This window comes from Berghia stephanieae, chromosome 12 (assembly GCF_034508935.2).
Source record: "Berghia stephanieae isolate SIO BIC M18660-M18661 chromosome 12, UCSD_Bste_1.3, whole genome shotgun sequence".
Lineage (NCBI taxonomy): Eukaryota > Metazoa > Mollusca > Gastropoda > Nudibranchia > Aeolidiidae > Berghia > Berghia stephanieae.
In genome coordinates, this window is record NC_088371.1 from 1,883,459 (window position 1) to 1,895,958 (window position 12,500).

The 12,500-nt window shown below is 36.4% G+C and overlaps 1 protein-coding gene across 1 annotated transcript; it reads left to right on the top strand.

Annotated features, from left to right (window-relative positions):
- The first annotated feature begins 1,994 nt into the window (after positions 1-1,994).
- Positions 1,995-10,197, top strand: LOC144958409 (uncharacterized). The gene has a single exon (XM_078890416.1). The coding sequence runs from the start codon at positions 2,162-2,164 to the stop codon at positions 3,146-3,148; it is 987 nt and encodes a 328-aa protein (XP_078746542.1). The 5' UTR covers positions 1,995-2,161; the 3' UTR covers positions 3,149-10,197.
- Positions 10,198-12,500: the final 2,303 nt, after the last annotated feature.

Here is a 12,500-nt window from a genome sequence, read left to right on the forward strand (position 1 = left end):
AACAAAAAAAAAAAAACAAAAACAACAACAACAAACAAACAAAAAACAAAACAAAAACAACAACAACAAAAATAACAAAACACACACAAACCCCCCCCCCCCCAAAAAAAAAAAAAAACAAAACAAAACAAAAAACAAAAAAACAAACAAAAAAAAAAACAAAAAAAAAAAAACAAAAAAAAAAAACAAAAAACAAAACGAGCTTTTATATAGTGCAAGATCCACTAAACGTGCTCAAAGCGCTTTATAGATAGAATGCGCTTGGCCAAGGAGTTCACAACATTGCCATCCGGAAGTATAACGGACCAACACACAAACTCTGTGTGACCATGAACGTTTATAGTCAGGTTAATACAGTTTAGTGAGAACAACTCACAAACGCGGATGGCAAAAACAATAACAAAGGCCTGAGTGACGTCATCTGCATACTATCTATAAGGGATCCCTGACCAACAGCAACACGTAACATGTAGAAGGAGACATGACGCCTGATACTGATAGGCGATCTTACATTCTTTTTTTCTCTACAGAGACAACGCTGTTAACGGTCAGGCACTCATTTTACTCCTGAGTACGGTGAGAGAATGTGAGTAGAGAGCCTTTTTCAAGACTCAACTATGTGCCGAGCGAGGCTCGAACCCAGGACCGTCCGATCCGAAAGCGAGTGGCGGACCACAAGACCACATAGCCGAGTTTAGTGAGGCAACAAATGAAAATAGCGGAAATGGTATAGATAGTTCGAAGATGACGTCACTCAGGTCTTTGTTATTGTTTTTTGCCATCCGCGTTTATGAGTATTCTATAGATAGTATGCGCTTGGCTAAGAAGCTCATAACATTGCCATCCGGAAGTATAACGGACCAACACACAAAACTGTGTGTATCCATGAACGTTTATAGTCAGGTTAATACAGTTCAGTGAGCATTGCTCATAAACGGATGGCAAAAAACAATGACAAAGACCTGAGTGACGTCATCTTCGAACAATCTATATGTACAAAGTGCTTCAGCTCACTTTGCGCATATTTACCCTCAAAGACAGAATGCATGGACAAGATTTGCTATCATTCGATCAATGTTTATGACTTAGCAAACTTAGGGTACTAAATATCTTGGCTGGATTTAGGGAAAGTTAGTCAAAAGAATCACATTTTCGACTACGTGATCTTATTCACGTAAAATATCATTATTTAAAAACCAAGATTTATTTTTTGTTAAAGACAATTCAATTTATCTGGTATGAACATAATATTTTTGGAAAATGACATATTTCTTATTAACATTCAGTTAAAATGAGTTGTCAAACAGACACGTAAATGATTGCGATGTGTGTTTAATGTTAAGTAAATTCAGTGTGTGTGCGCGCGCGCGCGCGTGTGTGTGTGTGTGTGTGTGTGTGTGTGTGTGTGTGCCTAATGTGTGACGGTAACATTATAAGCTTAAAGCGATAAAACCCTTGATGTGTACTCGGAGTGTGTTGAATGTTGAGTGTTTGTGTTGTAAGACGACCTTAACCTTTCACCTTGTAGTCTTCCTTCCGTGATCAGTTATTTCTTTTTTATTATCATTGTTACTTTTCATGCATGCAATCAGAAATGCATGAAAGAGAGTGAAATGAAGATTAATGATCTCTCAAGAATCAATGAATAATTAAACATTTTCGATGAAAAATGAATAATAATCGAAATGAACCTCATCTGTATCAAATCAAAACAAAAACGCAGTAACTTCCCTTGTTGTGTTTATGCCTGGAAAATAGTGCCATGGTCGATCATCTTGTCATACTTGAATTAAATGTTAATATGTCATTTATATGACATAAAATTGTGTATAATATTATTCTGAGACAGAAAACTTTACAATAAAACACTATAATGCGATCAAAATAATATGTAAAATAAATCCTTAAAAACATTTACTACGCGTAACTACTTCCGGTACACACATGTATAAATACCATTCTGACCCGAAATTTGTCATCAGTCCTACGTTCTGCGGGCTACTGTCGTACACTGATCGTACCATGCAAATATATTTGGTCAGCAGTTGTACTGTCTGTTGTGTGTTTTATTCTTATACTGACGTCTCAAGTAGGCTATTTGTGAAAAATTCTAAAATTTTAGACGGTGGAACGGATCGTTACTACGGTAGTGGACTTTTCAATGGCTGATAATAACTTCGGACAAAAGTTGACTTCGGATGACATGCCGTTGGATTCCGTTTCAGACTCGCATGTGTTGCCGCAGCAACATCAACACAACGAAGATGAGCTGAAAAATCACGATTCCGGTGAAGAATACTCCAGTGGCAGCGACAGGTCAATCGACGCGGATAACACCGACGAATCAAGATATGATCAGTTAGCTGATGGAACAAGTGATGTTTCCCTCGTAGCTGGCAGAATTCGCTCCAAGAGACATCGGCACGGCAGCCATGGTCATGGAAGCAGACGACATAAGGGAGGTTCCAGACACAAACATCGTTCAGGATTTCAACCTTACCCAGACACGGGAGATTTGGAAACATCTCTCAAACGCAAGTCTCTTGAACTGCAGGAGAAAGAGAATGCAACTGCGCTTCTTCGCCAGGAGGGAGGTGAGGATCAATTCGTAACATTTCCAGTTGCTCCTTTCAACTCGACTCAGTTTTTAATGGATGAACATAGTCTTGGAAATACATCAAGTGGTGTTTCTAAATCAGAATTTAGTGCTTCTCCTTCCCCGAAGGTATTTTCTCATGATACGGCCTTAAATTCAGTGACTTCTACCCCAAGTAGAATTGATCTTGACGATCTGACCCGGTTAGGGTCAAAGAACATTGATAAGGAATTTGCTGATTTTTACTCTAGTATACATGCGGAGGATTTGCAAAGTATGCCTAAAGATGAGCTTGTGAAACATTATATGAGCTTAGAAGAACAGGTGGCTGCCTTGCAGAAGAAGGTTGCCGAGGCAGAACAGCGTAATGTTGGAGATTCTGAGTGTGCCAAAGGTAAACAGTCGGATAACTTCAGTGACAAAGACGGTGCTACTGGGTCGGATACTAATTCTCTTTCTAGTGGAAGCGAAGACTTTGTTGACTTGTCCTCCATAAACGCACCCGTTGAAGATCAGGCATTCAATAGAGAGGCTGGCACAGTTCAGTCATAGAATACTATAATATGATAATAATGGGATAATGTATCCATCTATTCTATTCTTATGGGAATTGTACTAGTTTTGAAAGACATGATCAATAGATGGCTGTGATATTATTCTAGGAGACTCACAGTGCATCTCAACTACCCAGGTACTGATGGTACTTTCTTGTATAACAATAACACTACTAGCCTTTTCTTCAAATTGTTGTGGAAGTCTTCCTTAACTCTCATCCAGATTTTGAGAATGTTTAAGGCTAATATAATGGTCATAATAGATCACTTAGTAGGCCTAACATCGTATGAAGTCTTGTTCCGCTCTTGTTGCATTAAGTAAGTATTATATCATTATAGTGGAGGATTTTTGCCATGGTAAGCTGGAGTTGTTAGTCAACATTTCTGTATTGTGAAATCGGATAGTGACTGTTTTACTACCCTCTGAACAGAGTGCTTAACCAGTGTAGAGTAATTATTTTCTGCCAGATCAAATATCAACCCAGCTACTCAAACAATGGACAGGGAGGCCTGTTTAAAGTAACATCCAGGTAGCTATTTCCTCGTGCAAGTTTGGTGCTCTTGCAACAATTCCTCTTGTGTATAATAATGGACAGCTATAATTTGCTAGGCTTTGACGAAGTCTTTTCCCATCATTCATTTTGTGCAATGAAATTTGATTGTTCATAATTAATTGTCAACAATTCGACATACAAATACAAAATATTGGCTTTTGGCGCTCTATGCAATTTTTCTTTTCTATTTCTTTATGAATTCATGTGAATCCTTCACTGAAATATAATATGTATTTTTGTAATTTATCTGTTCCAGTTTTTCAGAGGTAAGCAAAATCTCTGCCATCTCCAATGGCTTGATATGGGTGATTGTGAACATTCGTTTGATCTGGAGCCCTAAACTGATGATAATGGAGTGAATTATTATTTGAAAGAAATTGGGTTTCGTAGAAGGGTTATATGATGGTTAACTTGAGTCGTGGAGCTGCTGGCCTTGCTATGCAATCTACAGTTCAGAACATATGGCGATGGCAAAGTGTTGAATCAAAATGCTGGTGGTGACCATTGCCTCTTTGGGATAAAGTTAATGTCCTATACTGTTGTACTCTGGAAAAATCCACACTTTAACTTATAACATTTGGCCAGAACACTTTTCCTTCAGTTATCAATCAATTTAAATGACACTTATCTTGGGTAAAAAAAACTCTCAAACCTGGGACATCGCGAAGTTTGAGAGGGTTTTTTTTTTTCCAAGATGAGGGTCATTTAAATCGATCGATATTTGAAAGATAAGTTTTCTGGCCAAATTTTAAAATATGTTGTTTTTTTTTTTTTTTTTTTTTTTTTTTTACAGAGCATGGCAGTATAGGGTTTTACTTTAAATTGAGATTTTGCTGACTTTGATTTTTAAAATAGAAAGTTATATTTAGAATTTTCAATTTATAGAAGTAGGCCTACCTTTATGCCTTTAGTTTGCGCATCTTGGCTATCCCATATGTTACCCAGTTACCTCTTGGGCTGATACAAGCAACAACCAATTACTTTTACTGGCGGGCTTCGAGTTTAGCCCGATCAAATAAGTTGTCTTGTAGCTTTATCTGAATTTAACCACAGACTTATCGTTTAGTTTTAAGATTTAAAAAGCAGTGCCAGGAGATTCAGTGAAGCCTGTGTCGCATTGCTGTTGTTGTCAATGTTTGTAATTTTATTCAGGTACCTAATATGATGTAAGAAATTTTTTTGACAGAGTGTATGCTCCCCGTTTAGGAGCTAGCTAGTTAATGAAGATAGCCGAATTTTTCCGAAATTCTTTCATGATTGACAGATGAACAGAGCAGAGGATGGCCCATTGTAATTTGTAGATGCTTAACAATGAAGCATAGATATATTCCCTGAGCTTACCTATTTTATTTGTCTCTTGAATTCTTCGTTACTCTTAAAATTGTAAAGTGATGATGGTATTATATGGATGGTATTATTTGGTTATTGATGATGGGCAGCAACTTGTATGGATTTTGTGTTGAATTGTACAGTTTTGAAAATGTAACAGTATAGACCAGTCTACAGCTTTACTCGGGAAAAACATTTATTTAAGATTTTTAGCCAGACTACTCGTCATTCAAATAATATTGATTTAAATGTTCCTTTTAATCAATCGATGCTTGAAGGACGAGCTTTCTGGCCTAAATTTTTCATGCATGATTTTCCAGAATGCGGCAGTATAGTAAAGTCACTTTTGATTCACAGTTCAGTATGTCTATGATTTATTGTGTCACAAGATACAGGTGTTTTATGGGATTAATTCTTCATAGGGCAATGTTGATGACTGGGCATTAATCATTGGGTGGTGTCATCTTGAAGTTAAAATTTGATTTATTTATGAATGTTTAATCAAAATTGATGATGTTGATAATAGGATATTTTAAAACATTTAGTAGTGTTGAATTACTTTAAATTCATACCAATCATTATTACCTTTAATTCATCTTTTAAAGAAAAAATTGTCGTTAGTTATAAATAGATCTGTTGTTAACACCTATTTCCACTCCGTTCATTTTTAGTTTGTGATAACTGTTTCATGACATTGTTTCGCTTTTTATTACTTTTTTTTTTCTTTCAATGCCAGTTGTTATTTGTTTCAAGTGCCATTATTTTTTTTAAAAATTGTTTTGATATTTGCTTCTTGTCTTCTTGTTTCTGGTTAAATTTCAGATAGAATTTGAACTATGCATTGAAATGTTTCTACTATTTTTAACTATGTTGCCATTTCTGCCCAAGTTTATGTATGCTGTTTTACTGGTGGCATTAAGTCTCTGTAAATTCTTAATATTGAAATTAATTCCTTTAGGTTGGGGGTGCTGATGGCCTAGTAGAATACTTTTTAGTTGAGTTTTCTTTGGATCAGAGGGCGGGGGGCTCAAATCCCAGTCCTATTGAGACGCCCAGAGCTTTTAAACAGATGTGCAGTCATTTGATTAATAATTCATAGGTTTAAATTGGTGTTAGACTTAATGCTTGATCTCCTTTACGTTCTAGTTGTAGGGATTTAGGAGTGTTTGTTCCTTTGCTGTGGATATTATCAATTTATAACTGCTTTTTTACGGGGTTTTTTTTGTGGTTTTTTTTTTTTTTTTTTTTTTGGCCTCTGTTATCATAAGCCATCTATCAGTTTAGATGATTCAGTTCTACCGAGGTATAAAGAGCTAAATTTATCGTATATGGTGTTTTAACATCTTTTCCGTTTCATTCTTCCTTGGGTATTTGTTCATTCGCTAAATTCATTCGCTAAATCTCAGTTGGCAGTATTATTGTTATTGATATTGATACCCAGTTTTTCTCACGTTCCCGTGAGCGTGTTGTATGCAAGGGCATTAACTGCTTCAATGTCTGCCAGTACTCCTTTTTTCACGGAGTTGTTTCCCTTGCCTGAGTTCATTCTTTTCCTTATAATGTTCAGTGAGGGCTTTCAATTGTTGTCTCTTTGCTTGATATTGATGGCATACATCATTTGAATGAATTAATTATATATTATAGTTTAGGATTAGTTTGTCTCCAAAGGTGATATTCATTTCTTCCCTGTCTTCATATAGTTCACACTCCCATCACTTCATTTGATTTGAATGATTGATAACCGTGAATGAATGATAAGAGTGGATGTGTTGTTTTTATTGTTATTGTTGTCGTTGTTATTAATGCAACAAATTTTCACAATGATCATCATCTGTAGCTCGTTTATGACCTGAAAAGATAAGCTTAGTGAACTCTGTATAATATCCCAGGTTGTCCTATTGACTTTCCTGGTTGGGGTCTTTTGACCTCCCATGTCCATAGCAGGCAGGAGGTCACTTGTTGTGTCTCCTATCCCCCTTTACATATGTTTTCTGAGTTTGATTTCTATCTTAGTCTTGGAATGATAGCGTGCTCTTGGAATTCACTTCAGTTTCCTATTTACACTATTCCCCTCTGTCTTACTTTTTCTTGTAAGTCTATAATCTTTGTCTATCCCATTTTCTTCCCTTTTTACTGACGCCGAGATGACTGAAATGTGTCTCAATCATCTTGAGACCTGTATTGTCAGACATATCAAGAATTGTTTTTCGCAGTTGAGTTTTCATTTAAATAAAAACAAACAAAAATGTGTGTCTTCCTGTTCTATAATAATATGCACAATGGAATCCGCATAAAGTCAACAGCTCGTGTTGGTCCCAAGTTTATTGTTCTTTATCTAAGTATGCTCCATTGATAATGGATAAAGTCAATCAGTCTCTCTGCGGGTGGTTGGATGGGAGCATCACCCTTGAATCATATACCTATGATGTTCGCATGGGTGTACGATCCGATAGTGATGTCATTTCTTCTCCTCTTTACTAGCCTATCCTGCTTCTTTGGTTTGTGATTGTATTTTTGACAGGGGATATTTTTTTTTCTGTAAATCTTCTGCCTGTTTGTTCTTGGTTATTTATAATTTAGCTTATGATATCTTTAGGTTATGATTTTGATTTACATTTGTACTATTTTTGTTAGATTGCTTGTTTTTTTGTTTCAGCGGTCTCTCATATAACCTCAATTGTGTTGGAAGAGACCTAAAGCAACAAACAAACAAAAAAAATCAGTCTCTCTGGTCCGATAGTGTTGGCTTTATCAGGATTTCACTGTATTTCTGGCATGGCAGTTTTTTGCATCACTTCTGGCTGCAGAAAATCGCAAGATATCACTGATTTGCATTGTGGCCGCAAATTCTGCAAATTTTCGAGATTTTACAAAGAAAAAATAAAGGGACAATCGTTTTCCCTTTAATTTGATAGTTTGTGTAGTACAAGACAGATAATTAATCAAGAGTAGTTTCTATTTTACTATGTCATTTTCTTCCTTTTTACTGGCGCTGTAATGACCTTAAATTTTTAGCACGCGCCGTGAACCTCTTAAACTTAAAAACATGCTAATACCTTTATCTTTCAGGGACTAATTATGGGTTTTTAGGAGAATTAATCTCATATTTTTGCAAATTTGGCTGTTTTTAGTTTACGAAATTTGGGGGGTTTTTTTTGTTGTTGCAAAAGGCTGCCATGTCAGCAATTTGAAATGTTTTGTGTCAATGTATTGCCCATAATATGCTTACTACTAGTACTCCAACAATGATCTATTGATATATATATATATATGAATCTTGTATGTAATGTATTGAAAAGGGAAAGAATGAGTTGGAGAAAATGTACATCAAACAAACATTGTTGCATCTTCTCGTCTCGTCGTCGTTCATCTTCTCATCCAACGATTTTTTCCATTGAATAATCAATGATCAAACAAACACATCTCTAGAATAAACAAACCATAAATTTCAGAACGTTGGCTGTTGTTGATTATTGATTTCTTTGAATCGAAACAGTTGAATAATTCATCAAAAACCTATTGGAAGATGTAAGATAACAAAAACAAAAAAAAAACCTTAAATGATATAACTAGGTAGTTATTTTAAATTGTATAATGATATTGATATAATATATTTATGCAGAAGCTATTTTTATTATACAGTTTTTGCACAATATTTGTGGAGCATTTTACCACTGTCTTTCCTTTTTCAAACTGAATCAAAGGACCAAGCATTTTTTTGATTTTTCAACTTGCGTCCTTCACAGTTTATTTACTGTTGTTGTCATTATTATTATTATAAATTATTATATTTTATTATTTTAGTGATTATTGTTATTATTATTATTATTATATTTTATTATTTTAGTGATTATTGTTATTATTATTATTATTATATTTTATTATTTTAGTGATTATTATTATTGTTATTATATTTTTATTTTGTTATATTGCGATTTATGTCATGTATTGAATTGAATGATTGTCGATAGAATAACCACTTGTTAACATGTTTTTTTGTTTTCTTCAATTTATTTTTTAATTCAACCTCCATTTCGGTTGAGTATGATGTTGTACTGTACCCTTATATTAATTAATTTAGATTTTCCAAATTGTATAGTTGAAAGGGGAGAGGGGTGGATTTGGGGCAAGTTCCTAATTATACCGTTATTATTATTGAGTAATGTTATTATTATTGTTGTTGCATTGTTATAATTTTTGATACTGTTTCTTTTTTTTTTTTTTTTTTGTTTTGTTACTGTTATAATCAGGAGTTTGATTTTATTTTTTAAAGAAAGGTTAATTGTCGTTTTGGGACATTTGTAGTGTTGTCTTTTCAGTTGGAACACTGTGGCGGTTTTTTGCCATTACACGCGGTTTCTCTTGGGAGATGTCAAATCAAATATTTGGTGGTGGGCTTTTGTCCTCTAGTACTAGTAGTGGGGGATCCCTGTTTGTTCCCAGTTCCCCTTTGTCTTACTTTCTCTTGAGTGCTTTAATTGTAATTCTAGAACTTTTTACTATCCCATTTTCTTCCTTTTTACTAGCGCTGATATAACCTAAATGTGTTGCAACCGGTAGTGGGCAGGGAGGTCACCCGCGGTGTCTTCTTTTTTCCCGTTTTCTGACTTTCTGTCTGGATCTGACTTGTCTTGGCGTGAGATTATATATTTTTTGTCCCATTGACTGGGAGGGACACAGCTAAATGTATTATTATAGTTTTTGGATGATATATTTTCCCTTGTTAACCATCTTTCTTGTGTGTGCTGTTATATTTTTTTTTGTTTTGAATACATATATGATGGTTTGTAAGCATTTAAGTGTATTCCTCTTAGTGGGATCCTGTGCTTGCGCCTGGACAAGTTTTTTCTAATCTTGGACTAAGTACACTAATTTGTTGCAAGCGCCGTGCAAACCTTTACTTAAAGACAAACAAAACAGAAGTACATTGATAGCGCTTAATTAATGGCACGTAATCTGTTGTTAAACTTTTACTGTCCTCTCGTGTTCTCTTTTCTTAACGTTTTAGACGGCCCAAATACTCCAAGGTGTCCGATTCCGTTTTTAAAACCCAAGAAGTTAGCGTGTAATGGTTGATTGTTTGTTTTTTGTTGTTATTGTTTTCATTATTGTTATTGGTCTGTTCCTATAATTACGTGTATAAAACAATTGGCGGCGTTTTCAAGTTTGTTTTGTAGGTTGTTTTTTTCTTCTTCGGGGGATGGGTCTCTCTGTCTATCTCTCTCTCTCGCTCTCTCTCTCGCTCTCTCTCTCTCTCTCTCTGGGGGTGGGGTTCCCGGCCTCCCATGGTAGGCAGGTAGGTCGCTTACTGCGTCTTGTTTACCCCTATATCTGTTTTCCAATTACTTTTTGTCCTTGGCTGAGGGGGAAACAGTCATATGTATGGTGTGTTACTCTTACTCTTAGTGAGGACCTGTGCTTGAATCAGGATGAGACTTTTGGTGATATCAAACTAAGTACACCCGACTGAAAGTATGCTCTTGGAATCTAGTGAACTACTAGTAGATACATCTCGTTCCTCATTTTCTTCTTTTTCCACTGGCGGTGAAATTACCTGAATGTATCGCAAGCGCCGTAAAATCCTTAAACACAAGCAAGACACCCCCCCCCCCCCCCCCCCCCTCTCTCTCTCTCTCTCTCTCTCTCTCTCTTTCTTTCTTTCTCTCTCTCTCTCTCTCTCTCTCTCTCTCTCTCTTTCTTTCTTTCTCTCTGGGTGGGGTTCCTGGTCTCCCATAGTGGGCAGGGAGGTACATACTGTCTTCTATCCCCCTTTATCTGTTTTCCAACATGCTTTCTGTCTTTGTCTTGTGAATAAGATTACTTGGTGCTGTCTTGGCCCTGGCCGGATACCCTGGGAAACAGTAAAATGTATAGTTAGTTTTGGGAGATTATATTTTTTTCCTTGTAAATCATCTCTCTCTCTCTCTCTCTCTCTCTCTCTCTCTCTCTCTCTCTCTCTCTCTCTCTCTCTCTCTCTCTCTCTGTGTACTGTATTATTTTTCATTTTCCATATATGTGATTTGTAAACAATTGTGTTCCTCTTGGCGGGGACCTGTGCTTGTGTCTAGATGAGACATTTAGTAATCTCAAACTTAGTACACTGGATAGTGTGCTCTTGGAATCTACATCTGTTCCCTTTTTGAACCAATTCCCCTTTGTCTGCCTTATTCTTGGCTGCTTTAATTGTAATTCTAGAACTTTTTACTATCCCATTTTCTTCTTTTTTTTTTTTACTGGCGCTGATATGGCCTAAATGTGTTGCAAGCGCCGTAAAAACCTTAAAAACAAACAAATTTTTTTTTCCCTTGTAAATCATCTCTCTATTACTTTTTATCTATTTTTGTTTTTTTTTGTTTTTGTTATATTATATTGGTTTGTAAACATTTGAGTGTGCCCCTCTCTATGGGGATCTGTGTTTGTGTCTGGATGAGAACTGGCTAAATAAGATCAAAGAGAGAGGGAATGGGGATACCCCTTTCAAGCATAATGGACGGTGCCCCCGTTTCGAGCCGAAATAAGTCCCGGCAACCCTTGCACGCATATTCCCTGACTACCGACAGAGATGCATATATGTATACGAGATGGAAGTCGGTTTGGGCGAATTCAATCCGTCGAGGGGGCGGGTACATAAACTCCTCGAAACTAGGTGAGAAGTTTCCAGGCTTCACCATTAAGAGGAGGCTGGGTGGTAACGAATCGGCTCCGGCGAGAACCTACTTAACGACAAAATCGTTTCATCAGTGGGGACTTTCCACCCACCTGTCCAACATGTACCCGATGTGGGAACGAACACGAAACCGTAGAGCATCTCGTTGAACGGTGTGTTGTGACGAAGATTCCAGGTGGGTGTGCGACGGTGTACGAGTGCTGTAAAGAATTTGTTGATTGAGTCGATCGTCATAACATAGTAGTGTGAGCACCATTAGAAGCTGCTGCCATTTGAAAGGACTGAAAATATACAAAATAAGAATGAATATTCATTTAGCGTACATTTTCACGGTCGGACACGCTCACTCAATGTCATGCGTTTTCCTGAAGGACGAACAGACTCTCTGACTCTGACTGGGGTTCTTGACCTCCCATTGTGGGCAGGGAGGTACATACTGCGTCTTCTATCCCCTTATATCTGTTTTCCAACATGCTTTCTGTCTTTGTCTTGGAATGAGATTACTTGGTTTTGTTCTGGCCCTGGCTGGGAGGGAAACAGTCAAATGCATAGTTGTTTTGGGAGATGATATTCTGTTCCATCTCTCTGTTATGTATTGTTATATTTGTTATTTTTAATGTATAATGTAAGCATTTGAGTGTATTCCTCTTTGTTGGATTTTGTGCCTGTGTCCGGATATAGGTGATCTCAAACTAAGTACATTGGTGGTATGCTCTTGGAATCTACATCTGATCTCTATTTGTTCCCAGTTCCCCTTTGTCTTACTTTCTCTTGGCTGCTTTAATTGTAATTCTAGAACT

Bases quoted from the DNA above. Each gene is read 5' to 3' on its own strand.
- LOC144958409 (XM_078890416.1), top strand. From the start codon at position 2,162: ATGGCTGATAATAACTTCGGACAAAAGTTGACTTCGGATGACATGCCG.